The sequence below is a fragment of the Tachysurus fulvidraco genome, chromosome 5 (genome assembly GCF_022655615.1).
Source record: "Tachysurus fulvidraco isolate hzauxx_2018 chromosome 5, HZAU_PFXX_2.0, whole genome shotgun sequence".
Classification (NCBI taxonomy): domain Eukaryota; kingdom Metazoa; phylum Chordata; class Actinopteri; order Siluriformes; family Bagridae; genus Tachysurus; species Tachysurus fulvidraco.
In genome coordinates this window covers 15,156,094-15,177,872 of record NC_062522.1, presented here as the reverse complement: position 1 = coordinate 15,177,872, position 21,779 = coordinate 15,156,094, and the positions used below count along the sequence as shown (strand labels likewise).

Here is a 21,779-nt window from a genome sequence, read left to right as displayed (position 1 = left end):
CATCCATCCATCCATCCATCCATCCATCCATCCATCTATCTATCTATCTATCTATCTATCTATCTATCTATCTATCTATCTATCTATCTATCTATCTATCTATCTATCTATCTATCTATCTATCTATCCTCTGTCTGTTTTCCCATGTACAGTATGTATCCCTCTATTTGTCTGTCTGCAGTCAATTCAGATTCCAGGGCAACTTTCATCATATCCTGTTTGCCTGAAATACTGTATGATGCTGTACATGTAAAAAGTGTTGCATTTCTGTCATCTATCACCAGGATGAACTCTAAAGGTCACTGCTTTTTTGTGTTTATATACAGAGGGGTCCAAAATTGTAACGTCACTTATAAAAATGCTTCTATGTTGAAATTTAATGCGACGCTTTTTTCCTCTCAAACACTATTAGAGAAATATTTAGATGAATTTCAGATTTCTTCAGCGTTTGACATCATACACTCAAAATTCCACCACTTTGTGTAAAACCTGGTGATCCATGTTAGTTCAAATGAACTGGAGTATCGTCTGAACACGTGCTTCACTGGAAGAGATAAAACTCATGGAAAATCTGACCTTTTGTACAAAGGAGCTAACATGATCTCTATCATGAATGTGCTTTCATTTAGATAGGGACCTGGAAAAAGTGCAGAATCTTGAATGTTGAAGACTGAAAATATTTCTTCCTGTTTAAGTACAGAAATGTATAAAAATGCACATACACATTTAATGTATGTACAAGTATAATGTACATTTATATTTGCTGATCTTCATAAAGAGTGTCTCTAATTCTGGTGATGACAAACTAAATATGTATTTATGTATACTGTATATACATGTATGTATCTATGTCTGTCTGTCTGTCTGTCTGTCTGCCTGTCTATCTATCTATCTATCTATCTATCTATCTATCTATCTATCTATCTATCTATCTATCTATCTATCTATCTATCTATCTATCTATCTATCTATCTATCTATCTATCTACATTTGTGTCTTCAGTTGTGTTTATAGCTGCCATTTTACTTGTGTGTATGAGTAGGAGGAGAGCTCACATTCCCTCCCACACACACATCGGCAGCTACTGCAGAGGCGAACTTGTACCCACCACCCCCTCGCCCCAACACACACACTCTCTTTCTCTCTTTCTGTCTCTCGCTCGCTCTCACTCGGTTACTCAGTCAGTCACTCACTCACTGCAATGTAGATGCTGGTCAATAGAAGACAAGGACGCAGAGCAAGCAGTGTGAGAGGTTAAAGAGCTTAATGCTTTGAGATTACCATGGCATTAACACTCAGACTGCAATGTATGTGTGTGTGTGTGTGTGTGTGTGTGTGTGTACAAATCTTTAAATTGGATTGATTTATGTGTGCTATGTGTATGTTTGATGTGTTCTCCTGAAAGTGGTAGTGAGTGTTTGGCCTTCAGGGGAAGGGATTGGGTGGGGCTTGTGAACAAACACACACTAATATGATCTGTGTGCAGGCAAACAGGAGAACTCTATTTCAATTACCTAGCTGTTAGTCTGATTGATGCATAAAGCACACACACACACACACACACACACACACACACACACACACACACACACACACACACACACACACACACACACACACACACACACACACACACACACACACACACACACACACACACACACACACACACACACAACTTCTCTCGTTCTTTCCTTTTCTATGTTTTTATGTTTTTTTAAACAGCTAATTCACTTTTAATATGAAATATTATTTTTCCATCATCCCTTACTTATACAAGTGCTGTATGCTTTTGCTGAGTAAAACCAATAACAGAGAAGAGCATACAGAGAGAAGAGAATACATGCTAATATTTCCTGATAGGAACAAAGATGTTAAAATGACAGTCTCTTGCAAAATAAGGATTGACAGCATTTGAAAAATAACACTGCTGAAAGAAACACAGATGGCCCAAGTGATGGAGGTAAAGTGACATACTGCAGGCAAAGAGTGAGGCAGGAAGAATCAACGCAGGTGTGTGTTTAAGCAGCTCAGCCTCATTGCTCCAGTGGTGTGAAAAATGCTTTGCCTGCAGGATATGCATCGAGAATCAAGGAGAAGTATAAGGAGCAAAGAATGAAAGCAAGAAAGAAAAGGGGACGTGGCCAGAGACAGGACGTGGAGCTCATGCTTCGTCATCTGTTCAGCTGTCAGTCAAACTGCTGAGTGCAGCACACTCAGCAGAGGCAGCATTTTGAGACACACACACACACGCACACACACACACACACACACACACACACACACACACACACACACACACACACACACACACACACACACACACACACACACACACACACACACACACACACAGTTGCACCTGATGTAGTCCACATGACAGTGGGTGTTTTCACCCTTTGCTCACTAATCCTAGACATTTTAAACAATAAGACACAGCTGCAGTCCTCCAGTTTGAATGTCACCCCACATACGTCATATCGTCTCTCTCTCTCTCTCTCTCTCTCTCTCTCTCTCTCTCTCTCTCTCTCTCGCTCTTTTACATAGGTTGCATATTATCACAGGAAATACACACACACACACACACACACACACACACACACACACAGACACACACACACACACACACACACACACACACACACACGGTCGCAATTTAGCATAGCCTAATCTACTTATAAACATGTATTTTGGGGAGTCAGTAGAAACCTAAGAAACTGATGGAAGCCCACCCAGACACGGACACAGGAGGGAATGTGTAACTCCACATAGACAGTAACCCAAGCTCAGGATCAAACCTGTGAGCCTGGAGCTGTGAGTTAGAAACACTACCCTCTTATTCCCTCAGGCATCAAACTGAATGCCCAAGAAGAGCATGAAGAGTGTTGCTAGTGAGTGACACATCACCCTAGTAGAAACATCAGCTGCATCATGTTCTGCAGCAAGAATTAGACCTGAAAGAAAGATTAAAGCTACTCTGTAAAAGGATAAATGTTCCTGACAGATCTTGAAGGAAACAGACAACATTTAGTGTCTGTTGTAACAGGTTCTGGAGCAATTGGACATTGTATTGAAAGATTTTGTGTAAAGATTTTTTGTGCAGTTCAGGAGATCAGAGACTCAAATCAGGAGATCAGAGACTCAAATCAGGAGATCAGAGACATTTGTATCCAGTAAAGAAGGATATGAGGCAAAAAGGAAATTTTAAAAGAAGCTGGAAGACGTTCAGAAGTATCTACAGGATAAGAGGTGCTCTGGAATTTACAAGCAGCTCTAATGAGTTCAAGAGAAATGGGAAAGATTAAAAGGCGTTTGAAAGTTTTACAGTGTTATGGAGTAAACAGAAACCTTTGAAAAGACGTGGGTGAGGTTAGAATAAGCTGAGAAGCCATTCGAAGGAATGAAGGGGAAAGGTTCTTGAAAAACGATACAAGTTGAAGCTTGAGATTAGAATAAGTTCTATAACAAGTCTGAAGCAATCAGAAGTTCTGGGCATATTCATTATGAAACAATTGAAGAAGATTTTGAGTGATTGGAAGACTACAGAAAATATAGTATTTTTAGTCTTCAGGAGCAGAAGATTTTTAATGGATTATGAGGAATCTAAATTGTAAAAAGATCTTGAGCAGCTGGGAATATTTTGAAGGAGTTAGAAATTTCGACGGAGGTGGAGAGACTTTTGAGGCGGGTAAGAAATCATACCATCCTCTTGGGTCCGAATCCAGGTGCTGCTACTCTCAGGACCCGGCCCTACGTCGGTATGGGCCTTAACCCACACATGGTACAATGCCCATTTTTCCAGTCCCTCAAGCACATAGCTGGTGGAATCAGCAGGGATGTCTCTCACCTCGTGACGCTCCTGGTCCTCCCCTGAGGGTGCTTGATAGGCCAGGGAGTAGCGCACAATGTTCCCATGGCGACTGGCAACAGGAGGTGCCACCCAACTCACCTTGATACTGGTAGAAGAGAGGCTGAGCAGGTGCACGTCCTGAGGAGGGGCAGATGGGGCTGTGGGTGTGGAGGTCAGAAATCATATATCAGGTAGGAATGGTCACGTTTCTGTACATTGGAAGTGGATACAAATACAGCATTTACATTTTTGGCTCATCTTATGTCTTGGATCAGGGTGATTAAGATAAATAAAATGTATATTGACACTCTGGTGATGCCATCTCCATTATTTTTACTTATGGTAGTGTATGTCATACAGATGTGAAAACTATAGGCCAGCACTGATTTGTACTGTACCTCATGATTCCTTCCTTGAAATCTGCAGTCACATTTATAAGCATGATTTAATTCTATGAGCATTAGATAAATCCCACACATTCGAGGTTGTTCTGTTTGTACAAAGCCACATACACCTATACATACACAAGCACTCCCAAATCACCATATAATGCATGTGTAATCCAAACCTACAATGGTGTGAGAAAATCCCTCATTAATCTCATCTTTGCCACCAAAGTGTTCCACTGTGGTCCTATCCACTGTAATGTGTTGCAGTGAGATCAATATGAATTTGTCATGTAAGACATTGAAAGTTGGTTGGGAAATTCCCGGCCGGTCTTGATTTCTCAGTGAAATGTGCCTGTGGCTAAAAACCCTAGAGTAGAAAGGATTCATGTGCTCGGTTGGCATTCCAGTGGAAAGAGGGCCGAGTTGCTGGCAGACATCGCACTAAAATTGCACAAATGAATTTGATGATGAGTCTCACATCTCAATCAATGATTTCTACGTTTTATCCGTGCACCATGTTGTGAGCTCTATAGTCAGTGATTAGTCTGTCAGTTATTCTGTCATGACCTGACAGCTGACTAGTGAGTTTGGAGCAGCTCCTCATAAATCATTTTACAATTGCCACTATTGCACTTTTCTAAAAATAATACACACGCTCGTGGGTAGTTATAAATATACGCATGGCCTCATACACAGGAATAACTTCATCAGTCACATTCTGTGTTTAAGAAATGTGTATGATTTATTATATTCGTATGCACAGCTAATAAAGGAGAAACCTGGTCTGTCACTAAATTCAGTACCAGTGTTAATTCACCATGGCAGACTTAACCTGCGCCTGGACACACTGTAACCCACAGCAGCTTAGCCTCCTGAGTCCTGAGGAGCAGAACTACAATAAAAAGCGACAATGCCTTTGATAGAACATCAGGAGAGAAGAACATGCCATTTGGCCGGGAGGATAAACAATCCAACATATGATAAGTACACATGGAAAAGTCAGTTGCCTCTCCTGTGTGTATTTGGATGATCTTTCTCCCGAACTTTCTGGGAGTTGCCATGAGGCTTACCATAGGTGCTTTTTATTTTTTCATATTTTCTATAACACATACCTGTATCAAATCCTATCTTTGTTTGTTGAGTTATTTGTCTTGGACATTGTCTAGCATAAATTATGTTTTTTTATTTATACAGTAAGACTCTACTATATTTTATTTATAAATTATAGTAGGCCCACAATTCCCGGGGTCCATCAGATGATCCAACAATATACTGTATGTAGCTATTTTTCAAGAATTCATTATTTAATACAGAAATTCTTTATATTAACTGATATAAAGAAATCTTGATATAAATCTAAACATCTTTATACTCAAGGGTTTAGAAAGTAGTGGTGCTGAGTGATGATTATAGCAAACAAAATGTTTTTTTTTTTTAATTATTATTATTTCTGAAGTGCTTTTAAAACCCAAATAATATGCCAAGTTCATCTGACCTGAAGTATCGAAGGATCCAAAGAGTGAACATAACACAAGGGTTAAACAACCCAAACAAATCGCTAGCATGTAGAAGATTGAGAAAACGTTCCACACGCAGAAAGTCTGTTGTTAGCTTCAACTGAATGCAGGGTAACACCTGACGTACCCCTTTTCCATCTCCCCTGCATGTGTTATCATCCCTGCTGCTTTTTTTTTCAATAAGAACACAATTTTGCATTTCTGTTAGTGATGACAGGTGGATTCCTGTTGCAGTATTTGCTAAGCGATTGAATAAAAGAGACTCTGTGGTGCTCACAGTGCACTTTGTTCCTGACTCTGCAGGTAACCACCGATTCTGCTCAGATGATAATCATCAACCAGTTTTGATGGTGGTTTTACTCCAGACAAAGCGCTAAAACACGTCTCCCGATGTGCTCCTGTGAGCGTGAGGGGCCATGAGGGTAACCCACTGAAAGGGTAAAGGAAAGAAGAGAAAGGAAGAAAGTGTGAGGGAATGTGGGAGAAATGGCCCTCGAGAAAGATAAGGGTGAGAGAGATAAAACTGAGAAGTGAATGAGGGGAGAGCAAGAAAGAAAAAGAGAGAGAGAGAGAGAGAGAGAGAGAGAGAGAGAGAGAGAGAGAGAGAGAGAGAGAGAGAGAGAGAGAGAGAGAGAGAGAGAAAATAATAAGGATGACAGAGTATGGGAGATGATGAGATGGAAGATAATATGCAAGACAAAAATAAAACGAGAGTGAATAGTGAACAAATGGAAGAAATGAAAAGCAGGGGTGAATAAGATAAATTAATAAATAGAATAAAAAGAGAGAAAAATAGATAAAAGTGGGAGTGAGTGTCAACTTTGAGGTCATGCCTCTTTTTCAGCTGCCAATCAACACATGCACAAGCATGCACCCATGCACGTACACACACACACGCACACACACGCACACACACACACACACACACACACACACACACACACACACACACACACACACACACACACACACACACACACACACACACACACACACACACACACACACACACACACACACTCCCCAAGCTGTCATAAACACTTCAGTGTGAGTGATGGAGGATTGGAGGAGTGAGATTAGAGTGAGCACACCCGTCACTCTGACATCAATGATAAAAAAACACAAACAAACAAAAAAGTGCCACAATAACAGTGACTGAGAAATATTTCTAGCTTTGTAGATAAAATCTGAAGTGTGTCATACTTTACACACAGACTTTTTAATTCTGGTATGCTTTCTTGAGCAAGACTGCACCGAAGTTAATAGGAAATAAACGAAAGTGCAAATAACAGACAGACACTAGCACAACATCATAAACATCCACTCATTCATCATTCATCACCATTTGTATGTGGTATTAAAGCAGAGAGAAAAAAACTCAAGCTTTTGTGTTGTTTCAAGGAAACAAAAATTGATTGGATTTTGTGTTTGGAATGTGTGTGTGAAGTGTAGGTGGAACACACATGTGTGTGTGTGTGTGTGTGTGTGTGTGTGTGTGTGTGTGTGTGTGTGTGGTACTTACTGGACTGGGCTGTGCGAGCCTCTATGGGCTGTGTGTACAAGCCTAAACCCATTCTTGAGCGAGCAGCCAGTGTGAATTTATACAGAGTGTCAGGCTTCAGGCCCTCCACAGCGTACGAACCAGCTGGGTCAAAGGTCAAATGGTTCTGTAAGCAATATACACAATTAACAACACAGTTGCTGCTATTAATGGTATCACCCCTGTTAAAATAACAGTTCAGGTGAAAAAAAAAATCTTTAAATAGTTTCCTTTTATATCAAATGTAGTCCACGAGCCCAGGTTCGTTTACTGTGTGAAAATTCCTTCTTTACTTTTCGGTGTTTAAGAAATGTTAGCTTTGTGATACTGTATGATGTTAGGAATCCCATAAGCAAGTCTATTTTAAATTCATGATGGTGTGCTATACTTTAGATATCTATCCTGATATAGTACTATTCTAGCTAGCCTACAAACCTATAAACTACACTAGCATTGTAATTCTAGTGCAAAGAGATATACACCAGACATGACCTTCTCCCTGAGTATAATGTGTGTGTGTGCGTGTGTGTGTGTGCGTGTGTGTGTGTGTGTACCTTGTGTCCAGAGTCAGCTTCCCAGTAGGTGAGCTCATATTTAATAATTTGGTCCTGAACAGGCCAAAGCCAACGCAGCATGATCCGAGTGTCAAGCTCCGCTTCTGCCTCTAATTCACTTGGCTGTGCTGGAACTGCATGAAAGCCACAGTCAGTCTCACACCTTACGAACACACCTGAGCTCTCAGGCTCCATTCGTATGCTGTTGGATGCACTATTACACACTCTCTCACTCACTCACTCACTCACTCACTAACTCACTCACACACACACACACACACACACACACACACACACACACACACACACACACACACACACACACACACACACACACACACACACACTCACTCACTCACTCACTCACTCACTCACTCACACACTCACTCACACACTCTCACTCACCCTCACACTCTCTCTCACACACACTCTCACTCTCCCTGACACTCACCCTAACCCTCATACTCTCCTACACACTCACTCACTCACTCACTCACTCACTCACTCACTCACTCACTCACTCACTCACTCACTCACTCACTCACTCACTCACTCACTCACACACTCACTCACACACTCACTCACACACTCTCACTCACCCTCACACTCTCTCTCACACCCACTCTCACTCTCCCTGACACTCACCCTAACCCTCATACTCTCCTACACACTCACTCACTCGCTCACTCACAAACCCTCACACTGTCTTACACAGTCACCCCCACTCTTCCTCCCTCTCTTACGCTCTCATACTCACACACACACTCACACACAGTCACACACACTCACTCAGTCTGGTCTGTCTTACCTCCCTGTAGTGTTTTAATCTGCAGTGTGTGGGATGGTGGTCCATCTCCGACCGCTGTAAAAGCTAGCACACGCAGGCTGTAGGTGGTGCTAGGCACCAGGTTCGAGATGGTGGCCAGCTGTGCAGCATCAGCCGTGTTGTGCTTGTACCAGGCACTGAGTGGCGCATATGAGTGTGCATCATGTGTGTAATATACTCTGTAGCCCCTGATAAGGCCATTTGGCTCCTCAGGAGGTTCCCACTGTACCAGCGCTGTGCTTGAACTCAGCATCCTAGCCCGCACCTTCAGTGGAGGAGAGGATGGTGCTTGCTCACCAGTTCGCGTTTCCACAGAAGTGCTAGGCAGGCCACGCCCCACGTTGTTCACAGCCATGACACGGAACTCGTAAGGAGAAAATGGACTCAGACCGCCAATGCTGTAGCGTGTCGATGCCACGCCATCCACTTCCTGGAAACCACCGTTATCAGAGTGTTTGGCACGGTACTGAATGACATAGTATGAGACCGGCTCTGGGTTCCCAGAATCCCATGTCAGAGTCACGCTGGTCGCTGTGGTTTCAGTCACGATTAGAGAGATGGGAGGCCGAGGGAGGGCTGGAACACACATACACACAGTCACAGGGTGAATTAAAATGGTGTTATAGAATGTACAACTATTACTATTAAGGTCTGACTGTAATAATTTATTATTTTTGCACATAGGATAAAACCTCTTGGATGTTTAGACCCTGTTACCCCATTCATATGTAGTTTATCTCAATCTAAAAGTTCTTTTATTAAAGATCTTACATTTTAAACAACAAACAATTTATTTTATTTTTTTTTACAAATGCACTTAAGGTCGATATTCCGTACATTACAGTAAAAATGTGCTTCAAGTTGGTTTAATTGCAATGTTTTATTGCCATTATCTAACACTGGAATGCAGCCACTGGAAGGTCATCCACCGTGCATTTGACACGAAACGCAGAGGCATTACTCTAAAAAAACCTCCTTTTCCCATGGAAAACATGGCCATTATGATCACTTTGGTTCGGGGTAATGGACTGCAGCTCAGAATACTGTGTTTCCACAGGAGAGCAGTAAAGTGCCTCTATTGTAATAAAATTGCAGGAGAAAATGACTCTAAAACGTTGTTTTTTCATGTTGCATGTGATTGTGCTGCTGTCAGAGGATTGGATGGATGTGTAAGTGTACAAGGTAACCGTGTTAAAAAGGTTGGGAGAAAAATGTTGAAATGCCCAGGTTTATAGGGCTCAGGTCTTTAATCTATGTAGAAAAACGCACCAATTCCATCTGCTGCCTGTGAGAGGTGAATGAGGACAGCAGAATAAAAATAAATAAATAAATAAATACATAAATTAATAAATAATAATAAAAAAAAAAAACAGTGCAGACTGGATTAGCAGTATAACTTGCCTAACTAAACCTGCAAGATTTATAGTGAATCACTTCCTTTTTTTTTTTTTTGCTCCATTCCCTCAGCATGAAACCCTCTCTGGCTTTTTTCCATAGAAAATATAACCATGTCCACAACAAAGGTCATATATTTCATTCACATTGGAAAATCCTCATATAAAACAACACAAATAACCTTATTCACGCATCATTTACCATATGTTCTTGATTATAAATTGTTCAGAAAATAAGTCACCCCCCAACAAATAATGTCTGATAGAAGAAAATGAAATGCTGCTTCATTGTATTGATTTATATTTATAGTGTGCGGGTTATTTTGTGTCTAAATGCCCCAGAGATGTCATTCATACTGCATTCAATAAACGGCAAGACACTACTTGAGGACACAGTGTATTAGTGAAGAATGATGAGGTCTGGATTAAAATATATAATACAACAATATTTATTTATTTATTTATTTATTTATTTATTTATTTATTTATTTATTTATTTATTTATTTATGTTGAAATAAACAACCTGGTTACTCTGATCTAATTTTTATCATTCTGACTGGAAGCTTCTTGATATTTTCCCCCAACAGGGTGAAGGTAAAAGAGAGACATTAAGCCACACGAGGATGGCAAGTATTTAGTTGATATAGTATAACCTCACTAAATGTCCTTACCTTAGTACAACAATGAGCACAGATTACGCTACACTTTTACAGATTCAATAAACAAGGTGTCTGACCCAGGGAATCTAACAGAGCTCCAAATGCATGTAACCGCATAATGCGATTCGCTGGTTTAACGTGTGACCGGCGTGCTCTATATACATTTTAATTGTATAGGCTGCACAGTTTGGGAGGTCAAACACTACTGCATTACAAGCATGACTAGCAGAATGATGATTTCAATTCCATCATCACATTTCCACTGTGATGCGTCACTACATAGAGATTTAGGGGTATTCACATCTTTTTCACAAAATACAGAGGCGATGCTTTATTTGGCTTCACAAGAACATCATAGAGAAAAATCAAGACGTGATTAAAATATAGTGCTAAAAGCAGCATCGGTGATAGTATGGCTTCAGCATTAAATATTAAGAAATTCAAGAAATACATTCAATAAAATTGTATTTCTGTTTACTGATGTTCTTCTAGAATATCTGTTAGTCTTTAGATTGGAATACATTAGAGTATCTTCTTTTAAAAAATAAATTCATTTATTTAAATAAAACAAAAACAAAAACGTGTCCTTACTGAACTTGCATTTCTTATTTCTTATTCTGAAAATCTTGAGCTATACAGAGTCCTTTTATCAGCAGTACCAGGCTATCACATATTGCAACTACAGTACATCAATTTGCTTTTGTCTCTTAGTTTACAAATATCTGGGTTACATTGTTTCATATCTCCTGTAGCTGTAACTGTGATTAAATCTCCATATCTGAAATTCACCTATTCAATAATGCCAAGTCTTTGAAACCCAAAATGTTTAGAAGAACCAAATGGATATTTGTGGCCCAAAATTCAGCACGCTGTCTTCTGTGTCTATAGATGTTTTGGTGATTGATACGTTCTTAAACCTCAGAGAAAGGAACGAGTGTGTCTGCACTGAGAGCCAATATTGTTTGCTTGAGCTAAACAATGCAATAAGCTCGACTCATTCTCATGAAGGGCCAGATTTATATAACACCTTTAATTTGGCCCGATATGTTCACTTTAGTTTAGGGAGAAAAACAATGCTCAGAGAAAGAGGCAGCAAAATTATTCAGTTATTCATCACTCTGAAATGATATTCTTCCTATTTCAACACTGATGAAAGATTGATGAGCTGATAGCATGTGCTGTGTGGTAGGGAGCTGTGGGAATCATACGGCCTTCATTATTAACAAGACATTTGTGCAATATCGCAGCTTCAGTTGGGCGAGAACAACATCAGAGCTTTGAGAGCAGATCGGGTCATCTTTCTCTATCGCTGCAGATGAACAAGTACGTGATTAATCAACTGTCGTGTTAAGTCAGTGTCAGGTGCGTCTGATATGTCTTTTCTCCCAGTCAACCAATGCCCAAAAAATCTTTTTTAAACCTCACTTTTACAAACACAGCCCAACACAAGTTTGTCTAAGAATATATCAAAATTTTCGTAATTTGCATTAAAATGAGAAGAGCATGTTCATTTTGACTGAAAGAGGAAAGGATGATAAGGCAAAACTCATTACTTTGCCACATGAAAGGACACACAGTGCCCCTGAGACCACCAGAGGCTGCGTAGCATAGCAGTCATATACAGTAGCTAGCTAGCGTTAACTAAGCAGCACAGCAACTCTCTATCCTGTCCAGTCTGCTAGCTAAGACATTACAATAATAATGTAAACATTCTAAGTGAACATGTTTATGATCTCAGCTGTGAGAGTTATAGAATTATATCAGAATGCTTCCTGGTTGTGTCTTACAGACTTTTACCTTTGACAATGATCTGTGCCGTGGTCTCGATCATTCCCAGAGAGGACATCGCTACACAGGTGTAGTTTGCTGACTGGCGAATGTTGGTGAGCTCCAGCACGTTGCGTCCAACAGGCATCTCTTCTTCTTTGGTCAGCTCCATTTCACCCTTCATCCACTTGACAAAAGGCATTGGGGCGCCGACGGCGACACATGTGAGGTTGATACTGCCACCGGGCATCACCTCATGATTGGTGGGGGGAATGGAGAAGCGTGGTGGAACTCGCCTAACTGTTGGAGGAGAACAAGAAGAAGTGAATCCAGTAAAAAGTACACAGGAGTTTCAGCCTTATTGTGGCATGACTCTGACATGCTAAGGGGAATCATTTCCCAGACAGGTAGATTTCTGTTTCTACTGTTGCTATTTTATTATCGTTATGGAATGTCTTTGGAAATTGATATTTTTATGACGTCTCCTTTAGAATGCATTACAATGATTTTTTTGAGTTATGATTTATGATAGCTATGTCAATTTCATCACTCTATGTGTTTTTTCAGAATCATACCAGGCTTAATGTTCCCGTTTTTTTTAAACTCTGTCCTATTAGGCATAGTTCTCCAATTTAAAAACTCACTAATGAACATCCAAATAAAAAGCACAGACGTTAACTGGACTATACAATAATGTAAAATGCAACGTTCTGCAGTTCCCTGAATGCTGAATGGATCTTTATTGTTATCTTCCCATGGTTTAAGTGAATTACTGCCAAGGATTCCACATTATATGTGTTTCTGAATGGACATTACTGCACTCACTGTGCATGTTAAAAACAATCTACTACAGTGCTGATTACAGTCATGTCATGTGAACCATAAAGGAAAGGTCTCTTGACACACTGTATGGCTTTCTGTATTACGAGATTCAGTATCTTACCTTCAGGGATTGAACTGACTGTACTTGCTCTGGGACACACGTCGGCTTATGATTAATGAGTATTTCTTGCTATTTGGTTTGGAGTTTATATTTTTATCAGCATTTTTTTTATAATGCATAAGAAAAAAAGAATAGTCAGCTAGAGCATGACTGCAGGAGGAATTCTGGAATTAAATAAATTAAAAAAAAAAAAACCCATGCTAATAGGACTCTGATCTGTGCAAATGATTTAACAAACTGTGTGGTCAAACTATGTGGACACTTGACCATTACACAAATATGTGCTCTATCTAAAAGCATGGGCATTGTAGTTGGCCCCTCATTTTGCTGTTATATTATGCTCCACTTATCTGGGAAGGATTTCCACTAGATTTTGTAGTGTAACTGTAAAGGATTAATGAGGTCAGTTATGTAAAATGGACTAGGGTTCAGTCAGCGTTGTACAGTAGTTCATCCATAAGCTGTTCAGTGGGTTTAAGGATAAGGTTTGGGTCACTTGATATCCCCCATTGTCATGATCAACCAGTTTTGGCTTCTTTAGCTCCAGTAAAGGAAATCTTAATGCTACACTATACAGTACAAAAGAATTGAATCGTTTGTGTACTTCGAACTCTTGTGGCATCAGTCTGGGTAACAACCACAAAGGAGTGTGATTGACGGGTGAACTATCTCTGATTCAGTGAGTCAGATTCAACAGCTTTGATAATACACGACCAGAGATGAATAAAATCTATGAATCAAGTATATGGTTTTGATTTCTCAAATCTAATTTTAGCCCTATGATTCAATGTACACAATACAGACAAACCTGATTTGACAGATTTACTACATCTAGTGTAACATACAGTACCCTAGCACACCCAGTTTGACAAATCCAATTCAATACATCTGATTTAACACATTTAACTGAATGCACACAATCTAATAAACTCAGTCTAAAGCATCTGAGTCAACTCTGCCAAGTTTCCTCAGAAGAACAGGCACACAGCATTCAGTGCTTCAGGAGACTATGGAGAATATCTGAAGTCGGTTTAAGTTTCCAGATCAGATTAAAGATTAAGGATAAGAGTTCCTAAATTTAGTAAACAAAAGGATTTTTTTTAGTGAAAAACAAAACAAACTAGTTATTCAAATTCAGTAAACATATATCTGCTTAAACACTATTTAAAAAAACATATATTATAGTGATATCTTTTAAGTTTGTTAACTTAATTTCATCAATAATTATAATAATGATAGAGTCTTGTAGCTTTTTTGACAGAGGTACAAAGCCTGCACGTCTGCACTAGCTACTATTCCTTTAAGCAGGGTCTGAGCTGATATAGCATGGCCAAACTGGGTTATAGAAAGATCAAGAAGCAAGGCTATTATTAATCGTCCATGTTTACGTGACATGAATGCCATTTTACATTGGAGGGGTTTTTATCCCCCTGAGGCAAAGCAGAACAGAGAGGCATTCGTGATAGTACAGCAGCTGAGACACAGCGGCGCCTTATCACCTGCACCTGGCTGTGCACCATAAAAAACCCAGAAAGTGAAAACTGAGCTGTTAAATGTCACTTTGTTAGGAAGTTTATCCACCATGGGAGATTACACAAAGCACTGACTGTCTCACAACCAAATCACCTTCTAAATATGTCTCTCTATTGGTTTGGCCCATATTTTATTTTTATTTTTGTTATGTTTCTATTTCTATTATTCATGTTCCGTTCCCACTTTTTATGTGTGGGTCATGTTTTCTATTTTTATGTCTAGTGCAATGTGCAATTTTTCTTTGTTTATGTGTAGGTCAGTGTTGATGTTTCACCTATTATTATTATTTTTTTGCCCAATAGCTCTTTCTTTCCTGTTTTTTGTTTGGGGCATATTTCCATTTTTATATTTTGTTCATTTCTCTTTTTTTATGTTGGGGCATGTTGCTTTATAATGTTTCTTTTTCTTTTTTTATGTTTGGGGCATGTCACGTTTCCCTTATTATTTTCGCCATTGTTTTATTTTCCCTTATTTAATCATTAGGACATGTTACCTTTATTTATTTCACGTTTTACCCAAATCTTTTTCTCTTTTCTATGTTTGAAGCTAGCTGCTTTTCCCCTTTTTATGTTTCTCTTATACTTTTACATATTTTTAGTTTTTCATGATTTATTTTCCCCATTTTAGATTTGTGTCATATTCCTTTTTTTCATTCTGTATGTTTGTCAATAATAATATGTAGGCTATTTTAAAATGTTCTTTGTGTGTTTGAATGTATGGGTCTAGGGCGAAATATTTCTCTCTGTGATAAGAGAAAAAATAATTTACTGTGAGAGAAAAAAGAAAGCTGGAGGTACTAGTCAGTGTGTAAGCACATTGGCTGGAGGGTTGGGGAGGAAGAACAGTCTAGGTTAGTCCATGTTAATTCACATTAGTCATCATCCACACAAAGGGCCAATGTTACTTATGGACATCATGGATATGGAGGATGTTATGATGGCAGAGTTTTATTCATTTGAAGTGAGTTAGAGAAGAGAGTGTGGCGGCGAGGAAGAATACCACCATCTCCTTTTGCAAAGGCAGGGTTTCTGAAGTGAGCTGTTAGAAATGCAGACACACACACTAGTCAAGTAAACATGCTACAGGAGGAAGAGAGAGAAGGAAATGCTGGAAGGAGATGCAGAAATTGTGAGGGACAGGTGGTGGTTCAGACACACAAGCACACAGACACACAGACACACACACACTTTCTCCGGCATGTCAGACAGCAGCAGCACAAGCAGGAAGCAAAACAGCCTCACTCACAATCAACAGAGCATGCATCTGTGACTGAATAAATGGATGGATAAATGAATAAATACAAGCAAAACTGCCCATTAATGGAAAACAAAACTACAGAAACGGTCTGGACCTTAGTAAGATTGACACAAATGAAAACTCTCTGCATTGATCACAAAACAATCTTGACGCTCAGATACCAGGGCAAAACAAACCTCGCTTCGAGCAACGACTCTGCAGTTTCCAAGAGATGTCAAACTATAGACTAATGCCACAGAGACTGTATCTAATGTGAAATCATGATGCTGAAATAAACCAGTGGTTCTGCAACAATGCGATAAAAATAAAGACTAATAGAGAGGAATATTTAATAAATGCACTAATACAGTACGTGCTAGCTTTATACCTTGTATGCCTGTATTTACCTTTCTTTAAGTTTAAGCCACGGCTACTGTTGAATTCCCTTTATTCATAAAATCATATTGTCCTACCACCGATCTGCATTCATATACGCTTTAATAATTCTCCATATACTTCTTCACTATTCCACTTTGTGTGCTATTCAGAGTAAGGGCCGCTAAAATTCCTGCTAATTTTTGACAGGTATAACCCTCAAAAATGTTAGCTGTAATCTACTTTCCTGCTTCCATGGCAGCTGAACAACATAAAGGATCTTGTCGGAGTGGCTTGGTTATTTTATAAAACCTCCTAGTAGAACAATGTTATAACCCACAGCTTGTATTCCTTCACATTTTAAGCAATGATGAATAACAATATTTCAGAAAAAAATCGAATGGTTTAAATCGGTTCTCTAATTGTGAGCTCCACTGAATTTTTATTCTTATCGACTTCAGTTTCATGACGAAGACAGTCGAAAAATATGGTTTATATGGTTGTGGCCAATAAAATTTGAATTTAAATTTTTTTTAACTTAAATTCTCAAATCTGATTGGTCAGAAATTGTTTTATAACAGCATGGATCTGAAAAGATACATATATTATATAAAAGATTGTTAGGTTTCATTCAAGCATGTAGTTTGTGATCCGACAGAGACAGATCATACAGCATATGTACGCCAACCTCGACCAGGGAGACAGCCTATCTCTCTTAACTTGTCTCAGGATTGTTTTTCAAAGCTGGAGCCAGAAACAACATGGCTCCTTCCAAATTAAACAATCAGTTCTTCTTTATCCGGCTTAAACACTTCCAAACTCAAAAGGCTCTTTGGCTTTTACTCACAAGATAATAATATGTCCCATCCTTAAACGCTCTAAGCTATGAAAAAGGAGGATAATTACAATCTCTGTAATCGGGAGACTCATCTGTAAACAGGTTTTGTTGTTTGACCTTGGATATTTAATGTCTTGTGACATTGCAAAGGCGCCCTGCCTACGTAAATGGTGAAATAACAGACTACAGGGTAAACTTTTGTACATAGTAACTGTACATAGTGATTAAAAAAAATAAAAACAGTATTGCCCTCAGTTCTAGGTTAAAGTGATCACTAGATATTATAGGCACATGACTACAGGCCTTTCTACTATATTTTCTAGACAATACTAAAATTATGAGCCATCGGGAAATGCGAGTTAGCCTCAAATCCCTGGAGTTTTAAAAAAGCTAAACAGATATTGATTTGCTGATTTTTTTAATGATAAACAGATATTTTGCTAGCTGTCAATTAGTTTGGCTTTGATTATCTTAAAATTATTGTTGTTGTGGAATTCTGTCAAGCCTCTTGATATGTCCAATAACATCATTCTGTTTTGGAAAGGTTATACGGTAACATACAGGACTGAATCTTCATCACTGAGTCATATCCATTGTGATCATACTCTAATAGAGCTGGGATTTAAAATATTGAGCGAGGATTTATGATTCAAAATAAAAACAAATAAGCCCACACATCTTTTCTGACTTGCCATCTAACTAGAGAAATGTGAGAAAAAGAAACAAAATGAAGCTACAAAATACTGTATGAATTGTTACACAAAATGTAATGTATGTACACAATAACTGGAATCATGAAATATGATGCACTTAAGACAAAATATCAACAGGCATAGACAAGCAATTAAAGAAAAACAGCAACCGTGCAGCATGCAATATTATTGGGTAGAATTCTGGGAAAATGAGGTTGGAATTGTTTGGTAAGAAGGAAACAATGAGGCAAAGGAGGGAAAAAATGGGAAAATAAGGGGCAGAATGGGGCAGAAAAAGGTTAAGTTTTAGTTGAAGCCCCAGGTGGGGCCAAAGAGCAGAGCCTGACAGTGAGACACAGGCCCTCCACGTAGAGGAAAAAGAAAGCAACCCACCTTCCCGCTGGTCTGAGAGTGGGGAATGGAGTGAGTTTTGATGGCAGGATGCGATGGAAACGGAGGGAGGGAAAGAGAGAGAGAGAGAGAGAGAGAGAGAGAGAGAGAGAGAGAGAGAGAGAGAGAGAGTAGAGGAAAGGAGGGAGAATGAGAAGACAAGGAGAAACAGAGAGAGTAAAACAGGCAAATATTCTGCTTATCCATTAAAGAGATGAGAATCAACAACATGAAGTACCCACCACACATACACTGCTCTATAAGATCTAAACGTGACAGAGATCTAGAGATAACTTACACACATTATTCTTTACTATTCTTTCTATGCTGTATACAGTTCTGAACAGTTGGACTGAATAAATCTAATGATTTTTCTACTTCCTACATCTTATTCATCAACACACACACACACACGCACGCACGCACGCACGCACGCACGCACGCACGCACGCACGCACGCACGCACGCACGCACGCACGCACGCACACACACACACACACACACACACACACACACACACACACACACACACACACACTTCTAACCATAGCACTAACAAACATTAAGGGAGCAGGAACCCACAAGTGACTGTTTGTGGGCTTGCTAATGGTTAAGGCACATGAGGATGACTGAACACGCACAGATGATAATGGAAAAGGATAAGCATTTATAGCAATGAACAGTCCCATATACGGAGTGTGTATATGCCAAATAATAACCTGGAGATATGGAATAGTAGTAAGAAACACACAGATACACTGAGACACACCTGAATACAGAGGTGGGACTAAGGAAAACTGGATCATATACACAGTAAAAAAAGAGAAAGGTTGCTGTGCACCAACAGGAAAGCGAGAGGCCACCCACACACACGAACACACACAGCAGCCCACACACTGATTTAAGTTTTAGAAACCTGTAAAGAGAGGAGGTTAGGCAAGTTCAAATAAGAGCACACACGTTAAACTGAAAACTGAAATAAAACATCTTATATATAGTTTATTACTCTCTATATATTTATATTTACAGATAGTTTTGTGTTCACACCTAAAGCAAAGAAACATCAGTTCAGACCACACACACACACACACACACACACACACACACACACACACACACACACACACACACACACACACACACACACACACACACACACACACACACACACATTGATCCTGATTACAGACTTATAAATATATAGTGAATGTCATCAAACAGCTGACGTTCTGGGGTGTGTTCCATCTGTTTCTACATGTTAAGGTGTGTGGTCTGAGTTCAGATCAAAAGTTTAGAGGTCTCTATATTGGCGGATATGATCTCTGCTTTGCATGTGTTATTGGAACTCTTGGTTCAGACTCTTACCAGGATAAATAAACTGGATGGGGCAATAAATGAGGAAAGAACCACAACTCTGCTTTATGCACAATACACACACAACAACCGCAAACGTCACTGTATAATCCACCAAACACGTAATCAAATATGCACTAAGTTCCAGACAGGTGAATTTATGGCAAGGTTAGACAAAATCTCTTTAGAAACTCTTTTTGTTTTTTTTTTGTTTTTTTCCCCCACTTTTATGACCCAGATTCACACCAAAGGTTTTCAATGGGACAGAACTGTTGTCAAGTTTAATAAATCACAGAAAAGTCACTTAAGTTAATGAAATCACTTAAGTTAATGACACACAGTATCAAATGGCAGAAATTAAGACAAGAATCTGATCTTATTAGCCAACACGTATGCTAGCAATAGTTAGCTGTTTGTACTGCACAAACAAACAGTCACAGTGTGAATCATTCCTGGACAAGATAATGAGAGAATTAGGAAAGTTTTAAAAAGCTGGTTTCTTTGTTAATTTATCAGCACAGATTAGCATACACTGTTTGTCTCTATCATTGCAAACACTAATGCTTTTTCTCCATCTATTTATCAGCAAGAAATGTGGTCTATCTCAGGAAGGCATACTACTAATATCTTTTACACCCAATGTTTCTTATGCAGATTACAAATCCATACCACATTTAAAATGGAGGGTCTGTCTGCAAAATACCTACCTGTACAAGAGTTTTTGAGTAAAACAAATGGTAACCCATAACTTAAAGGCACACCCAATAAATGTTTAAGTTTAAGTAAGCATCTGGAGATCAAAAGTATCTTTATAATCCCAATGTTTTAAAGATATAGTGCCATGCTAGCTCAGCTAGTTAGCATTAGCATTATGAACATTTGTTCTCAGCTGTCCTGTCAAATTTCCTTATGCTGGATAGCTAACTATTTTTAGTGTGCTAATCCAAACATAATCCAAATCCTATTAAAAAACTATGTCATGGTTGCTTCTAATAATAAATAAATAAATAATTTCCACTACATACGGCTACATACTGCTACAATTTTATAGAAAGCAAATATAAAAGGTACGAAAAAATATTTCATTGGCAGTTACTAAGTGGCTATTAAGCTAGTCACTAATTACAATGACACAAACCTGTTATGGAAACAGTATCCAAACATTCAATTTATGTTGGTGTTTATTAACCTCCTTTAAACTGGTTGTCTTAAACTTGTCTCATATATCTCATATTCGTAGCTTAAACCTAAATGGAAATACAACCAGACTCTGTCCAAAAGTATTTTTTTTCTGAATGAGTTAACAGAGATGACAGTATTAGTGAAGAGGTATTGTTTGAGAATCAAGCTGTGGTGTGAATGAAGGCAGATTTCCCTGTGAAATATTCAAACATCATTCTAATGCTCATCTGGAATTCTCATCATACTGCAGCAAACGTACAGGCATACCTTACAGAGACATACACACAAACACACACACACACACACACACACACACACACACGGTGTATCAATTTATATTCAACTTCCTGTCACTCACCTTAACCTCACCTCTACGTGATTATTTACATTAACTTCCCTAAGGTGACCTGATACCTGGCTTATACCTTACTTTTAACAACCCCTGAAACTTACCTATAAAAGTTATTCACTTGAGTGTAATTCTTAGACCTTAGCTGAAAGTTCCTTTACCTCAACCATAGCAGACCCTTGCCAGCTATTCCATTCTCGTCTGGTTTGTATTTGATCCTTAACCACTTCTCCTAAACACTCTCATATGTTACTGTAGTGCTACCATCAAGGGCACATCTTTGGTAAACCAAACTTTTTTCTTGTTAATTTGAAAATGTGCATACATTACACCTTAAATAATGTTAAGCTTTATTTTACTAATTAAAGGTACACCACATGCACACTCACAG

General features: G+C 39.0%; 1 protein-coding gene across 9 annotated transcripts in view; it reads right to left on the bottom strand.

Moving 5' to 3' along the window:
- Window positions 1-21,779, bottom strand: part of ptprfa (protein tyrosine phosphatase receptor type Fa) — a 196,265-nt gene that overhangs the window by 46,969 nt on the left and 127,517 nt on the right. For 5 of the 9 annotated variants that reach the window (XM_047813432.1, XM_047813434.1, XM_047813429.1 and 2 more), the window contains 4 exons: window positions 12,528-12,797; window positions 8,659-9,252; window positions 7,851-7,984; window positions 7,279-7,423 (listed from right to left, as the gene is read on the bottom strand). In XM_047813432.1, coding sequence (XP_047669388.1) covers window positions 7,279-7,423; window positions 7,851-7,984; window positions 8,659-9,252; window positions 12,528-12,797 — 1,143 coding nt within the window. Of the gene's footprint in view, window positions 1-3,702; window positions 4,009-7,278; window positions 7,424-7,850; window positions 7,985-8,658; window positions 9,253-12,527; window positions 12,798-18,507; window positions 18,520-21,779 lie in introns of all 9 variants that reach the window. The other 4 variants (XM_047813426.1, XM_047813427.1, XM_027146418.2 and 1 more) reach the window with 3 other exon arrangements.